The sequence below is a fragment of the Thamnophis elegans genome, chromosome 4 (genome assembly GCF_009769535.1).
Source record: "Thamnophis elegans isolate rThaEle1 chromosome 4, rThaEle1.pri, whole genome shotgun sequence".
Lineage (NCBI taxonomy): Eukaryota > Metazoa > Chordata > Lepidosauria > Squamata > Colubridae > Thamnophis > Thamnophis elegans.
In genome coordinates, this window is record NC_045544.1 from 92,279,531 (window position 1) to 92,292,072 (window position 12,542).

The window sequence follows — 12,542 nt, forward strand, 5'->3', positions numbered from 1 at the left end:
TTTAAAAGTTTTTATATTTCTTTATTGTAACTGAAAACTGTACATAAAAAGAAGATGCAATGTTACATTTGTCATAACCACTGTAAGAAATAAATTTTTGCCCAACTTAAAAGGGAGTGCATTTTTTTTTACATTTTATAAAGTGACAAAAATAAACCAAGATGAAGATTGTGGTTTGTAGAAATGGTACAAAGTCAAACTAGATTTTTACAATATTGCCCAAAAAGAAAACTTCTTTGAAATGAAAAAAAAATTGTATAGTTTTATTTCTAATCTTTAAAAAAATATAAATGAATTTGGAAGAGAATCACAGTATAGGGCCTAAGTATCTTAAACCATTACAAGGTACATAAAAATAGACACAGATTCCTTGGAAACTTTAATTCTTTGATTAAGCAGCAAGCATTTCACTCCTCCAGGCAAAAACACTGCTTAACACAACCCCCTACCCCAAACAGGACGTGCAAGCTGTATGCACATAATCTGGAAAGCACACAATTTTTTAAAAGGACAACATTTTGCTATGTACATATTCAGTACTACAAATGCTAAACATTTTGTCACTGTATGCCACTGTGTGGCATAGCGTATGTAAAGCAGTATTATACTACATACCATCATACCCAAACACACAAGTGCCCAGTTATAGTTTTGATAGTCTAAAATTGCCATTTAAATGGCAGCACCCAATCTTCTGCATACTGAAGTTCTAGCAACGAGAGACAAGACAAAAGTTAGCCAAAAAAATAAAATAAAAAAGGACAATACAGTCACTGGGAAACCTGATCTACATATTTAAATATTGAAGATGCATTGTTAATAGTTTGGTATTTAGAGAGTTATGCCAAAATGCACAAACAGGACTATGGCAGATTGGAAGAATTCCAGTGGATTAATATTGACATCGGAACCAAAGCTCAAATATAGCGAAGTACCAAGAATTCTGGCAAGGGATAGTGATGCTCCCCCTCCCCCCCCCCCCCGAAAAGCCAGTATTAAAAACCAAACACTCTGGTTGGATACAGATAATGTACAAGAGACATCCATTGAAGGATTTTCTATTTAATATACTACAAATGAAATTTGATTTAAATAAGAATTTTAAAAAATTAAGAACATGAAAGTTAATGGGCAAAATCCCTTTAACACCTTAATCATGATAAAGTGTTAGTCTAAAAGTTTTGATATTTGAGCTGTAAAATGCAGTACATAAGAGACTAGTACAGCTTTGCTATACATGAAATCATCCTGAATTTTAACTTTGAAAGTTAAAACACTGTTGTTTTAGTAAGAAGTGGGGAAGCCAATTGTATTAAAGCGATGCACACCTTTCAGAAAATAGATTTTCATTGCTTGGTATTTCTTGCCCAAAATTAAAAGCAAGTCACTTTGATTAGAAACTGCAACTGATTAAGTAAAGCATGAATTGGCATATTTTTTGATGCCAAGAGAAAAAAAGAGAGGACATGCACTGGCAAGAAACAGCAAAAAGAGACTGAGTGATCCCAAGAAATGAAGCAGGAAACATTCTTAATATTTGACTGTTTCACCGTGCCCCTATATGTATGGAAGTCAGCATTCCTTGCTAAATTATTTCCAGAAATTAATAGAATAAAATTTCAGGTAAGAAGTAGTACTACAAAGTTTATTAAAAAGAAGACAACTGTGACTTTATTAGCCGCCTGGCTACTAGTGTTGGATGCAAATGGTAACTCACTTGTTGTCTATATCAGAGTTTGCACTAGCAATTCATGTTTCCAGTATCAGAAGATCTCATATATAGTTGAACCTCTTTAGTACCTTAGTTTTGCACTCTTCAAGCCTTTTTCCAATAAGTAGACAAGTACTTTATGAAGAAATATAAAAAATACAAGCCTAGAAAAACGTACGAAGTGGTGGTATCTGTCAAAATCTGAATGGCAGCCTTGTCAGTAATACTTGCGCTCCTAACATAGGAAAATGTAAAAATAATTTCCCCCGTTTATCAACATTTACAGCCCTGTTTGAATCTTAAATTGAAACTTACACTATCCAGATGGTTTACTTCCATGAAGTTGAATACAAAGGAGTTTATAAAATAAATAGACTAAAAACCAGTTGAAGTCATAGTGCAGTGAATTTTCTTCTTTTCTTTTTAAAAAAAGAAGTTAGCTTTGTAAAATGATGACTTTGTAGACATGGTTTTCTTTGCAATAATTTACTGCACTGAAGTTTCTCTCACTCAGATCATTCACATATTATATATCCATTTCCACCTTCTTCTTTGTGACAGTTCAATACTGTGGAAAGCTTGCTTTCTCTCCCTTCACCTCTTCATTAGCTGAGGAAAATAGACACTGATACTACTTTAAATACCATAGTTCTGTCCTATTTGTTTAATGCAGCGGGGACTGTGATTCTGTCTGGATTCCAATAAGTGAAGGTGGCTGTGGCCCGCCAGTGGAGGACAGTGCTGGTCTTGGATTTAGGCGAGGAGGCATGGAATTAGCTGGACGGATGAGTGGTGGAGGGGGCTGGTTTAGGGTTGGCCTTGGTTGAATAAATCGAGCTTGCTGCTGTAGTGGTGGAGGCTGACGATGGAGAGCTGGAGCAGCTGGAAGGGTTGGACGAAGCAATGGAGGAGGCTGGTTCAAAGTTGTTACAGGAGTTGCTGGTGTTGGAGTAGACGCCTGGGCTGGTGGAGAAGACCCTACACAATGAGGAGTCTGTGGGATCTGGGCCTATAAATAAAGTGATAATATATGTAAAAGCAGCCATTCTTCATAATCATGCAGTTTGGGTTGCTGCTACCTCCAGACACAGGAAAGCACTATTAGTGTGGCCATGTTAAGAAACCCTTATTTAAAACAAATTCTAAATTATTTAGCAATGTATGGAAATAAAATTTTCAATATAAAAAAAAGAATCTAATACTATTCAGGATTATTCAGCTATGTTTTTCATATTAGAACTGTGGGAAGAATCCGAGGCAGCCCAGACTGGAAGTGTTTGGCTATCATAATCCCAATGAGGAGAGAGCTCTGTAAACCAGGAGGCATTAAGCTTCCAACACTGTTGATTGAGCATTCCATTTCGAGTTAAATATTACATTTTGTGATAGGAAATGTAAATGCCATTTCTGAACTCATGCTTATTTAATACACAGAAACACACCTCATCTTCTTCATCTGTACTTTTTCCTGATGACACATTAGCACTTTTTGTGTCCTCCCCTAAAGCAGAAGCATCACCATTAGAAGCCAGGGTTCCTTGTTCTGCTTCCCACTCCTGCAATACCTCCTCTAAGTTAAAACGACGCCTGTAGTTTACAAAGAAGTTCTTCACTTGTCCAACAGTCTTATTGCCGATTACATCAGCAATAGCTTGAAAATCTTTACCATATTTGCGGACACCTTAAAAAAGAATAAATAATTAAGATTCAAGTTAATAAATAGAAATATTCATGACATATATGTCCTGTACGACTGAAACCCAATTTTAAAAGCAGTAGTGCTTCTATAAAGATTGATCACAGGGAAAAACACTGTAATATTGTTTGTAGTTGGTGTATTTTACTGATCAAATTGTCATATTGTGAATATCACTAGTTGTAAGAATACCAGAGTTCATTTATTGTATCATTTATCTGACTCAAAGCTTTTTAGTTGGATAAATCATAACCAGAACAACGTTTATTAGTTATTTCTTTGGAGAAAAATCTCTCTTCTTTCAGTGGAATGTCTGAGTTTTTGCATACTTTTGCATGGCCTGCTATGTCAGGGTTTCAACGGATGTCCTAAGCAACTCATGAGCCTGAAGCCAAATTTCAAAAGAAATGGATTCACATAGACCCTGATATATAAAAGAAGTCTGAATGAATAAATAACAGCAAAGTGTAGTGCCTGTTTCATTTACTTAATAAGCAAATTCATCAGTAAGCAACCTCATTGTGTGAAAAAGCAATTAAACTAGTTCAATCAATTCAATTAAAGTGATAATAGGGCCAAACGAGTGAGTATTTTATTAAACAATCAGGGCTAAATCTCAGGAACCTGATGGTCTTTATCAAAGGGACTGCTCAGCTCTCAGACTCCAGAGGTATGTCATACCTTGCTCAAAACAGCCTCGATTAAAAAGTTACTGATGCCTACCATTTTAGAAATGATTATAAATCCATTTCTAAAGCTCTGGTACTCCACTAATCCACTGGAAGTTATGATATGGAGATGATTCCAGACTGAAATGTTACTCCATTGAATTAAATAACACTGAAATAAGAGACTCAGGATGTCCATGAAATAAGTTCACCAACCAATACTATTATATCGGTTCAAATGGGTGCATTACTAAGGAAATGAATATAGAACTTCAGCCAAGAAAAATAATTTAACCAATGGATTTTTTGTGTTCATGCAGAATTGAGACAGTATCTTCAATATTCCAGATAAATATATTGTATTTGAAAAATAAGATTACATTTTTCAGTGACAATTTTTAACAGAAGTCTCTCTAGCATGATTCCTTCTCGAAACAATGTCTACACCTCAACTTTTCCAGCTTTCCCACTGGGAAAGTCTTCCCATCTTTTTGCAGTTGGCCACCTCCTTTTAAGCAAAGGGGGTCCTCATGATTGTGATGGGTGAGTCGCTCTGAATCTATGCTCTCTATTTTATCTTTCAACTTATTATTTTCATTTTATTTACATGTTTCGAATAAACTGTAATGCCTGACAGGTTTTAAAGAATTTGTATTAATAAGGCAGCATAGAAAAAACTCTCCTTAATTCTATTTTAAACTGGTTACATTATCCATATTTTTCTGACTTTAAAAAGATGAAATTATGTCATAGGGCAAATTCCATCCTTATTTATTATCATTCCAAAATTTGAATGCAAATATCTATGTTGTGGTACTTGTATCATGATATACATTTCCTCACTTGCCACTCTTTCCTGCCCCAACAAACACAAGTACATATGGCCACATTTTTTAAAAAAAAATGTTTTCAGAATGTCAAGAATTACAACCTGAAAGAAAATATTAGTAACACTAATGTACCTTGAACTGCAAGAAGTTGTTCTTCTGTTGTCCAACGGGCATTTATTTTTTGATTTGCCTATTAAGAAACAAAGAATGACAGCACATAGCAAACCATTAAATATCTGAAAACAGTAAAAATTTCAGCCACAAAGCCATCTTTCAATTACCTAGATTTACATTTGCCAATTTCTTAATGTTTTCCCCAGATAATTGAATTAGGAATAAAAAGTATCTTTTAAAAATTTAGATTCTTGGTCTACCTCTGTGATAGGCAAACTGATGCTTTCTAGATATTCTGAACTCCTCCTCCCAAAAACTCTTGCTACTGGGCATGCTAGCTAAAGTAATAACAGCTGACATCCAAAGCATATTAACTAAAGCTAGCAGCGATTCTTCGAAATTTAAACAAGATTTTTTTGGAACCTTACATGAAAATGATAGGGACATTTGGAAGTTGGAACCTTCTGCCTGCAATACACTGCTTTGATACTGAGCTACTGCCATTCCTGTAAAAACGTGCAGTCTCCATTCTTTTTTAATGCAACAGATCTTACAGGCCTAATCCACTCCAGAGTTGAAACAAATGAGACAATCACTCATACAGACTAGCAAGTACCCTGAAATTTCCACTGGATTTTTTTATGCCAACTAATGGCTACAATCTAGAAAAGTACAATTGGAGCAACCCTGTCAAAAAGTAATTAAGTGTTAAATTCTGTTTACATCTTTCTTTTATGATGGAATGAAATTTGCTTTTAAACTTGCATTGAATGAAATGTTGTCATTCAATAAAACATATAAAATATTTTAGATACATTTTAAACATGCTTTAAAATATAGGGTTTCTATCAATTTTTTTCATCAGAGCAAAATACTTTAAGAATTCTCTTCAGTTCCCAAAACAATAGCAAAACTGAAAATTCACCTACATTTCAGTGACTCACCTCAGGAGGTTTGAATTCATCTATTCCACCTTCAATTTTCTGCTTAAGTGCACTGTTTACTTGTTTAGCATTCTGGACCTTGTCCAATGAACAAAACAGAATGAAAATTAGCTGCTATAAAATAGTGTAAATATCCACTGCTAAGTGATTACTTGAAAATTAAACCAAAGGCCCCAAGCAGAAATAAAATAAAATTCTGAAGAGACAAAGCTTGTATTAAGGAACAACGCAATTGCATGCTTCCACGCACAAAGAATAAACCTGGTTAATAAAATGTGTGAGATTATCTAAATATTATTAGTATTGCTTGTTTTAATGTGGGTTTACGATTGTATTTTCTTTCCATGTGCCACCTAGAATCTATATTAATTGAGGTGGCATATAGAAACTATAAAATAAAAAGCAAGAAATAAAATGGTGGCTTCCAACAAGATCTTGAATTCCTGGGATAAAACCTGAGACCAACATCATTATCTGCTTATAGCTAGTTAAGAATCAGGGCTATTTGTTTCATTGGAGAGCCTCTTTAACTCTCATGATTAAGCATCACAGAATAGAAGCACCACTTGCTTTCTCTTTTCTCCTGTTTTACCATCCCTATGCTATTTTGTATTTATGTAAACTCATAAATCCATTTAAACATTTATCTTGCTGAAAATGGGAAAGCATGAGAAAGAGTGTACTTTTATTTATTATCTATTTAGACCATTTTTTTCCAGTTTAAAGGGACTGAATACTAGAAATAAAAATGCTATATGGATCCAAACTACAGCATGACATTCCTGGACACCACAGCAAACTCAAAAGGGTTCTGTGGAATAACAAAGTGATTCTTGACATCTGTTGGACACTGTGCATACTACAGGACTAAAAATGCTGTGAAAAAATTCCTAAAACTCTAAAGGTGCCATGAACCAAGAAAGTTTGGGAACTTCTATCATATACAATTATTTATTTATTTATATTCTGCCTTTATTGTTTTTATAAATAACTCAAGTCCAACACACTTTCCTCCTCTTTATTTCTCCACAATGGGAAAAGAGAGAGAAAGGCTGGTCTAAGGTGGTCACCCAGTTGACTTTAATGGCTCAGGCGGAATTAGAACACCAAACTGTCTGGTTTCTAGCCTGCTGCCTTAACTCCTAAAAGTTCAATACGGGATTAAGTTACTGATAAAATCACACTGTAAAACTGAAACCATGAGTTTACTCATACTGAAGTCAATAAGTTTAGCTAAGAGTCGTGGTGGCACAGTGGTTAGAATGCAGTATTGCTGGTTAACTATGCCCACTGCTAGGAGTTTGGTCCTAATGAGTTCAAAGCTATCTCAGCCTTCCATCCTTCCAAGGTGGGTAAAATGAGAACCGATTGTTGGGGGCAATACGGTGACTCTCTAAATCGCTTAGAGAGGGCTGTAAAGCATTGTGAAGCAATATATAAGTCTAAATACTACTGCAACTGCTATCTGTGCAGTCTTGAGAAAACCAATAATTATACTGAAATCTCAACTCCTGAATCTATTTTAATAATCAGAGACTCACACACTGAATGTATTTTTAATCTACCATAGGCATGTTTCAGATTTCCCTGTTTTCTAGAACCTAAAATATTAAAAAAATAACCGCCCCCCCCAAGTAAATACCTGTCGCTTCAATGAGATCAACTCCATATCCAGCTGCCTAAGAAGTGTATTGGCAGCATTGGGGCTACATGAAACCGCTACCACGTCGTCTTGAGTTAAGTACATGCCTTTTGGAGGACGGCATTTAGAGCGCTGAGAATGATGACGATGTTGCAAACTTTGATATTCTCTTCTACCTAATCCTATTTTGCTGGACTGCACAGGCTGCTCATGATTCCCCTGCAATGTTCAAAGTTTCTATTAAGCATGGTACTGTACTTTAAAAACAAATTATCACATTAATTGTATTACTTTATTCAAATTTTCTAAAATCTTTAACACATTTTTCATATTACATATGATCAGACAACACAATAAAATCAGCTATATAAGTTTTCCTTGGCAAAAAAGGCCACATGGCTGACATGTGATCAGATAAGTTGGGAGTTCTCAAACATTATGTTGCCACGATTCCCTAAAATGATAGGTAGTTTGTGAGATTTCTGAATGAATAAATGTATTTGCATTACAAGTGGGCAGGAAGAATAATTATAAGTGTTAATTAAATTACATTTTGTATCTTATCAGTGTAAATATAAATGTATATTTATATGATATCCATGTTCTAAATAAACAGATTCCAATGTATTTGTGGCACAGTGGTTAGAGTGCAGTATTGCAGGCTACTTCTGCTAACTGCCTGCAATTTGGCAGTTCAAAACACACCAGGCTCAAGGTTGACTCAGCCTTCCATCCTTCCAAGGTGGGTAAAATAAGGATCCAAATCGTTGGGGGAAATATGCTGACCCTGTAAACCACTTAGAGAGGGGTGTAAAGCGCAGTAAAGTGGTATATAAGTCTAAGTGCTAATGCTATTGCTATTTTCAGGAAAAGAAATTAATTTTGTTAAATCTCTGCATAACTCATAAAACTTAAATTCTGCTCATAAATGCAGGGTGAGGGAGAGGAGGAAAATCCCCGCTAAAGTTTCTTTATGATGTCATAATATCCCTATCACTGATTGCAGCATCTGAAGACCAAAATATAGCAATAAAAACAGAACCTCCAATTCACGTGACAATTTAACTTCAGTTTATATTACCTCTTTTTTACTTTCCTTTTTGGGATCATAATCACTATCATTTCCATCCATAGGGTGAGGTTCTTCAACATCATCATCACTGAAGATTGAAAATGATTAGTCAATATTTACTTTCACAACTCAATTTCTGCCCTAAGTGCTCAAATAGACTGTGCTTATTGTATTATATGTTAAAATGTCATTTTAATTTTAAATAGTACTAATTCAGTTATTTTTAAATACATAGCTACAAATTATTAAAATTTCATGTCTTTATTATATGAATATTAGTTTTAAAATAATTTTAAGCAATATATCCATACTAAGTAAATCAAAGCATGTCCTGTTTATTTAAAGCATCTCAGTCCCATGTGCAAGACTAAAACCCCTACTTATTTTACAAGAAATCTGCAATTAAAGATACCTTCTCTGAAGATATAAAACATAATAGAGACTTCACACAATCATCTAATAATTTTCTTAAGAAAATACCTGCTCTGGAATGGCTAAAAATGATGGAAATACTTGTCATGTGCCCTGCTGCAATCAGAAATATTGAGATGAGTAGGAAAAAGCATTCACTTTTACCTTGTGAAAACTAGCAAAAAGGTTGAGGGGAAAATCAGTATCTGTACTACTAGTATTCCCTAAACTAAGGATAGGTTATCTGTTCAGAAATCTGAATCAGTTACAAATGAAGTCTGGTGTGAAACAGAAATGTGGACTACCATTCACTATAGTCACAACTGATTGTTGTGGTCTTGTATGCATTGGAAAGAAAATGTGAATTGTCTTTATGTGTGAGGTTTTTAAATTATATTGCTTTATCAATGATCAAAACAAATTCATGTAATTATAGAAACAGGCTCTGTAGAAAAATCTTAAACAACTCCTGTCTATCTTGTAAGATATCTAGAAATGTCTAAATATTTTACAAAGTCAACTTGTTGTGGTTTCCCTTAAGAAGTGTCTGTTCAGCTATTTCTAACAATAGAAAAACTATATATGTGAGATCACCAGGTCAAAAATGCTGTATATGGCATGTCATTTTATTGTTATTGGTTATAATAATACAAAAATATCTAAATGGTTATAATTTAACAACTTCTATGCTCTGATATTAGGAAGCAGTCTTTCCATCTGCTTAACAAAACAGGTAGAGAGAAATAGAACAGTTTTCCCCAACTGGATGTCCTCCAGAAATGTTGGGAACTTTGACGTCCCAGAATTTCAATGTTTGCGGTGCTGGGACTTACACTTTCAACAAACTTGAAAGTACCAAAATTGGCAAAACTGGCACAGAACCTAGTCCCTTAAATTAGAAATAGTCAAAGGTAAACAAAAACAAACAGAATGCCTACTCTCTCTAATAGGTTACTTTTTTAAAACACATATTTCATTGCTTACCTATCACCTTGATTATTTCTATTAGCGAGTTTTCTTGCTTGGCGGTCCATTAAACTTGTTCTAGAACGTGTTTTCTTCCAGGAATAGTAATATTTTACAAGGCTTGCAATAGTCTTGTCCGGAAGCTGAAACAAGGTAAGAGTATGCAGACACTAATTATAAATGCTATGGGAGAATTGACACATAGTTTAGTGTGAAAAAAACCTTAAATCATAAGGTGTAATTTTAAGATGTGTGGACTTCAAATGCCAGACTTTCCCAGTCACCATTCTGGCTGGAAAATGAAGTCTACACATCTTAAAGTTGCCAAGGTTGAGAAACACTGCCATAAAAGGTCCATCCTCTTTTGATGGAAAATAGACTATTTATGTATATTATTTCTTAATCTTAGAAAACAGAATTTACCTTAATCATTAATGTTAAAATATCCATGACTGGGAGAGACATGGGAATAAGGTCAGCAAATGAATAGACATAGCAACTAAGTCAGCCAATGGGAGCTTAAACAGATCTGAGTCTGTGCAGAGAATTGAAACAAAAAACTTAAGCAGTCTGCTGCTCTGAGAAGTAGCAGTCTGTCTGGCCTTGTCTGTTGATATGAAACTAACTGCTTGTGTTTGCCTGTAATTCTCTGCCTTGTGTTTACTTGGAAGAATCACCTGTTGGTATACTACATTTATTCATCTATTCTTATGTATAAATAGAAGTTAATGAATCCAGCTGTCAGTTATCTGTGTGTGCTTTCTGGATTTAATTTTTGCAACAAACTCTGACAATTCTGATGAAACAGCATTAGCCTTAAAAATCTATTACTAATTACTAACAAGTATTTTCCCCTTTACTTCTAAAGTTTATTTTTTAAAGCTAAAGTCGGCTCAAGTTCTAGCTTCTGTTAAGGGATGGAACTTGAAAGAAAGATTCATATTACTGTTAAATACATCTTCACAACTGAAAAAAGGAAATTTGGAATGAATACATGTAGATCTTAACTTTTATAAATTAAAAAGAATAAATAACGGGAGGGGGGGAGCCGTTTATTTCCTTACCATTTGTTGAATTCTGTGAAAGCTTTTTCCATGGAAACTGAAAGCTTGTTCAAAAAGGACTTTATCTTCAACTGTCCACTCATCTGGAAAAGGAGTAAAATTCGGGAGATCTGCAAGGGATTTCTCAATGTTGTGCTTATGCCAGAACAACATGCCAAGTGCCTTTAAAAAAGAACCAAACAGGTATAAGTTTCATGGTGTGCCACACTGATCTTTTACTTTCTTATCTTAATGATGTGGAAGATCACATCCAGGTCTGTCAGAAGGCACATTTTACCCACCTAGCTGCACCTAATGTTTTTGATACTTTCTCCAATACAAACTATATATTCCGATGAGAAAAAAGAAAAAAAAGGAAAGTTTCACATTGTACAGTATACTATTGCAAACAATGTAACTGCCATTTAATCCCTTGCTTCTACTTATATTCTACATTCTGTAGCCTGCACTGAACTACAATCAGGTTCAAAAAGTTTACTTTAAAAAAATGAATTTTGCCCTTTCCAAATTACTGAATTATTCTCACAAAGGAGAAGTTTCAAGTAGATTATTGAAGAGTATCTGTTGTGCTACAGTACTCAAGTAATATTTACACTGAAATAACTATACTTATTTAAATAAATAAAACTGTAATTTGGGCCTAATATTCAGCTCCATCATCTCTGACAATGCTGGCTGGATCTAATGGGAGTTGACATTTTAAGTGTCCACAGGGGCACAGGCTTCATTCATTTTCTAAATAAGCTGACATTGAGGTAATTTGAAGATTCATATCTTCCCTTTCACATTTAAATCAAATCTGAAGTTTAACACTACATTCCACTCATTTTGGAAATTAGGTTAGCTGATATCAGAAGTGAGACTTTTACCAGTGGCCTTTTTATTATAGAGCTCTTCCCTGGGGATATTTGAATGTCCCTCTTTTCCCCTTTACTTCCTTTAGAAGGAACAGAAGATGGAACATTACTTTTTTTCTGTTTTCACAAACAATAAACACTATTTTATGGTTATATAGTTTTACTTATCAAAGCCCTGCAAAGAAAAAGGCTAAATTGTCTTGTACTAATTAATATTTTAAAACTCTTACCTGTTCCACATTGTATCCATGTTTTTCCTTTGCTATAGCAATGTATTCATCCACTGTGTAACAGAAGGATGCTAGAATTATTTTCTAATATATTTACAGAAAAAAAACAACATTTTAGGAACATGGATCCTGATTACATTCACCCATATTATTCCATTCTGGTTTATTTAAATACTGAAATATATATTTGTGCTCATGTTATTTTTTATTTGTTTATCTTTATATCCTGCTTCAATTATATGCATTTATTAAAATGCATATACTGAAAAGATTCTATAGGAATGGAAAAAAAGTGATCAAAACTGCAATCCTACGTTGATTCAAGTGCAGTAAAAAA

At 34.2% G+C, this 12,542-nt stretch overlaps 1 protein-coding gene across 3 annotated transcripts in view; it reads right to left on the bottom strand.

The window, feature by feature from the left end:
* The window catches only part of RCOR3 (REST corepressor 3), a 28,067-nt gene continuing 15,525 nt past the window's right edge, over window positions 1–12,542 (bottom strand). The window contains exons 4-12 of one of the 3 annotated variants that reach the window (XM_032215700.1): window positions 12,206–12,258; window positions 11,119–11,280; window positions 10,073–10,197; window positions 8,687–8,765; window positions 7,606–7,824; window positions 5,964–6,041; window positions 5,038–5,095; window positions 3,154–3,392; window positions 1–2,720 (exon numbers count right to left, since the gene is read on the bottom strand). In XM_032215700.1, coding sequence (XP_032071591.1) covers window positions 2,376–2,720; window positions 3,154–3,392; window positions 5,038–5,095; window positions 5,964–6,041; window positions 7,606–7,824; window positions 8,687–8,765; window positions 10,073–10,197; window positions 11,119–11,280; window positions 12,206–12,258 — 1,358 coding nt within the window. In that variant the 3' untranslated portion in view covers window positions 1–2,375. Of the gene's footprint in view, window positions 2,721–3,153; window positions 3,393–5,037; window positions 5,096–5,963; window positions 6,042–7,605; window positions 7,825–8,686; window positions 8,766–10,072; window positions 10,198–11,118; window positions 11,281–12,205; window positions 12,290–12,542 lie in introns of all 3 variants that reach the window. The other 2 variants (XM_032215701.1, XM_032215702.1) reach the window with 2 other exon arrangements.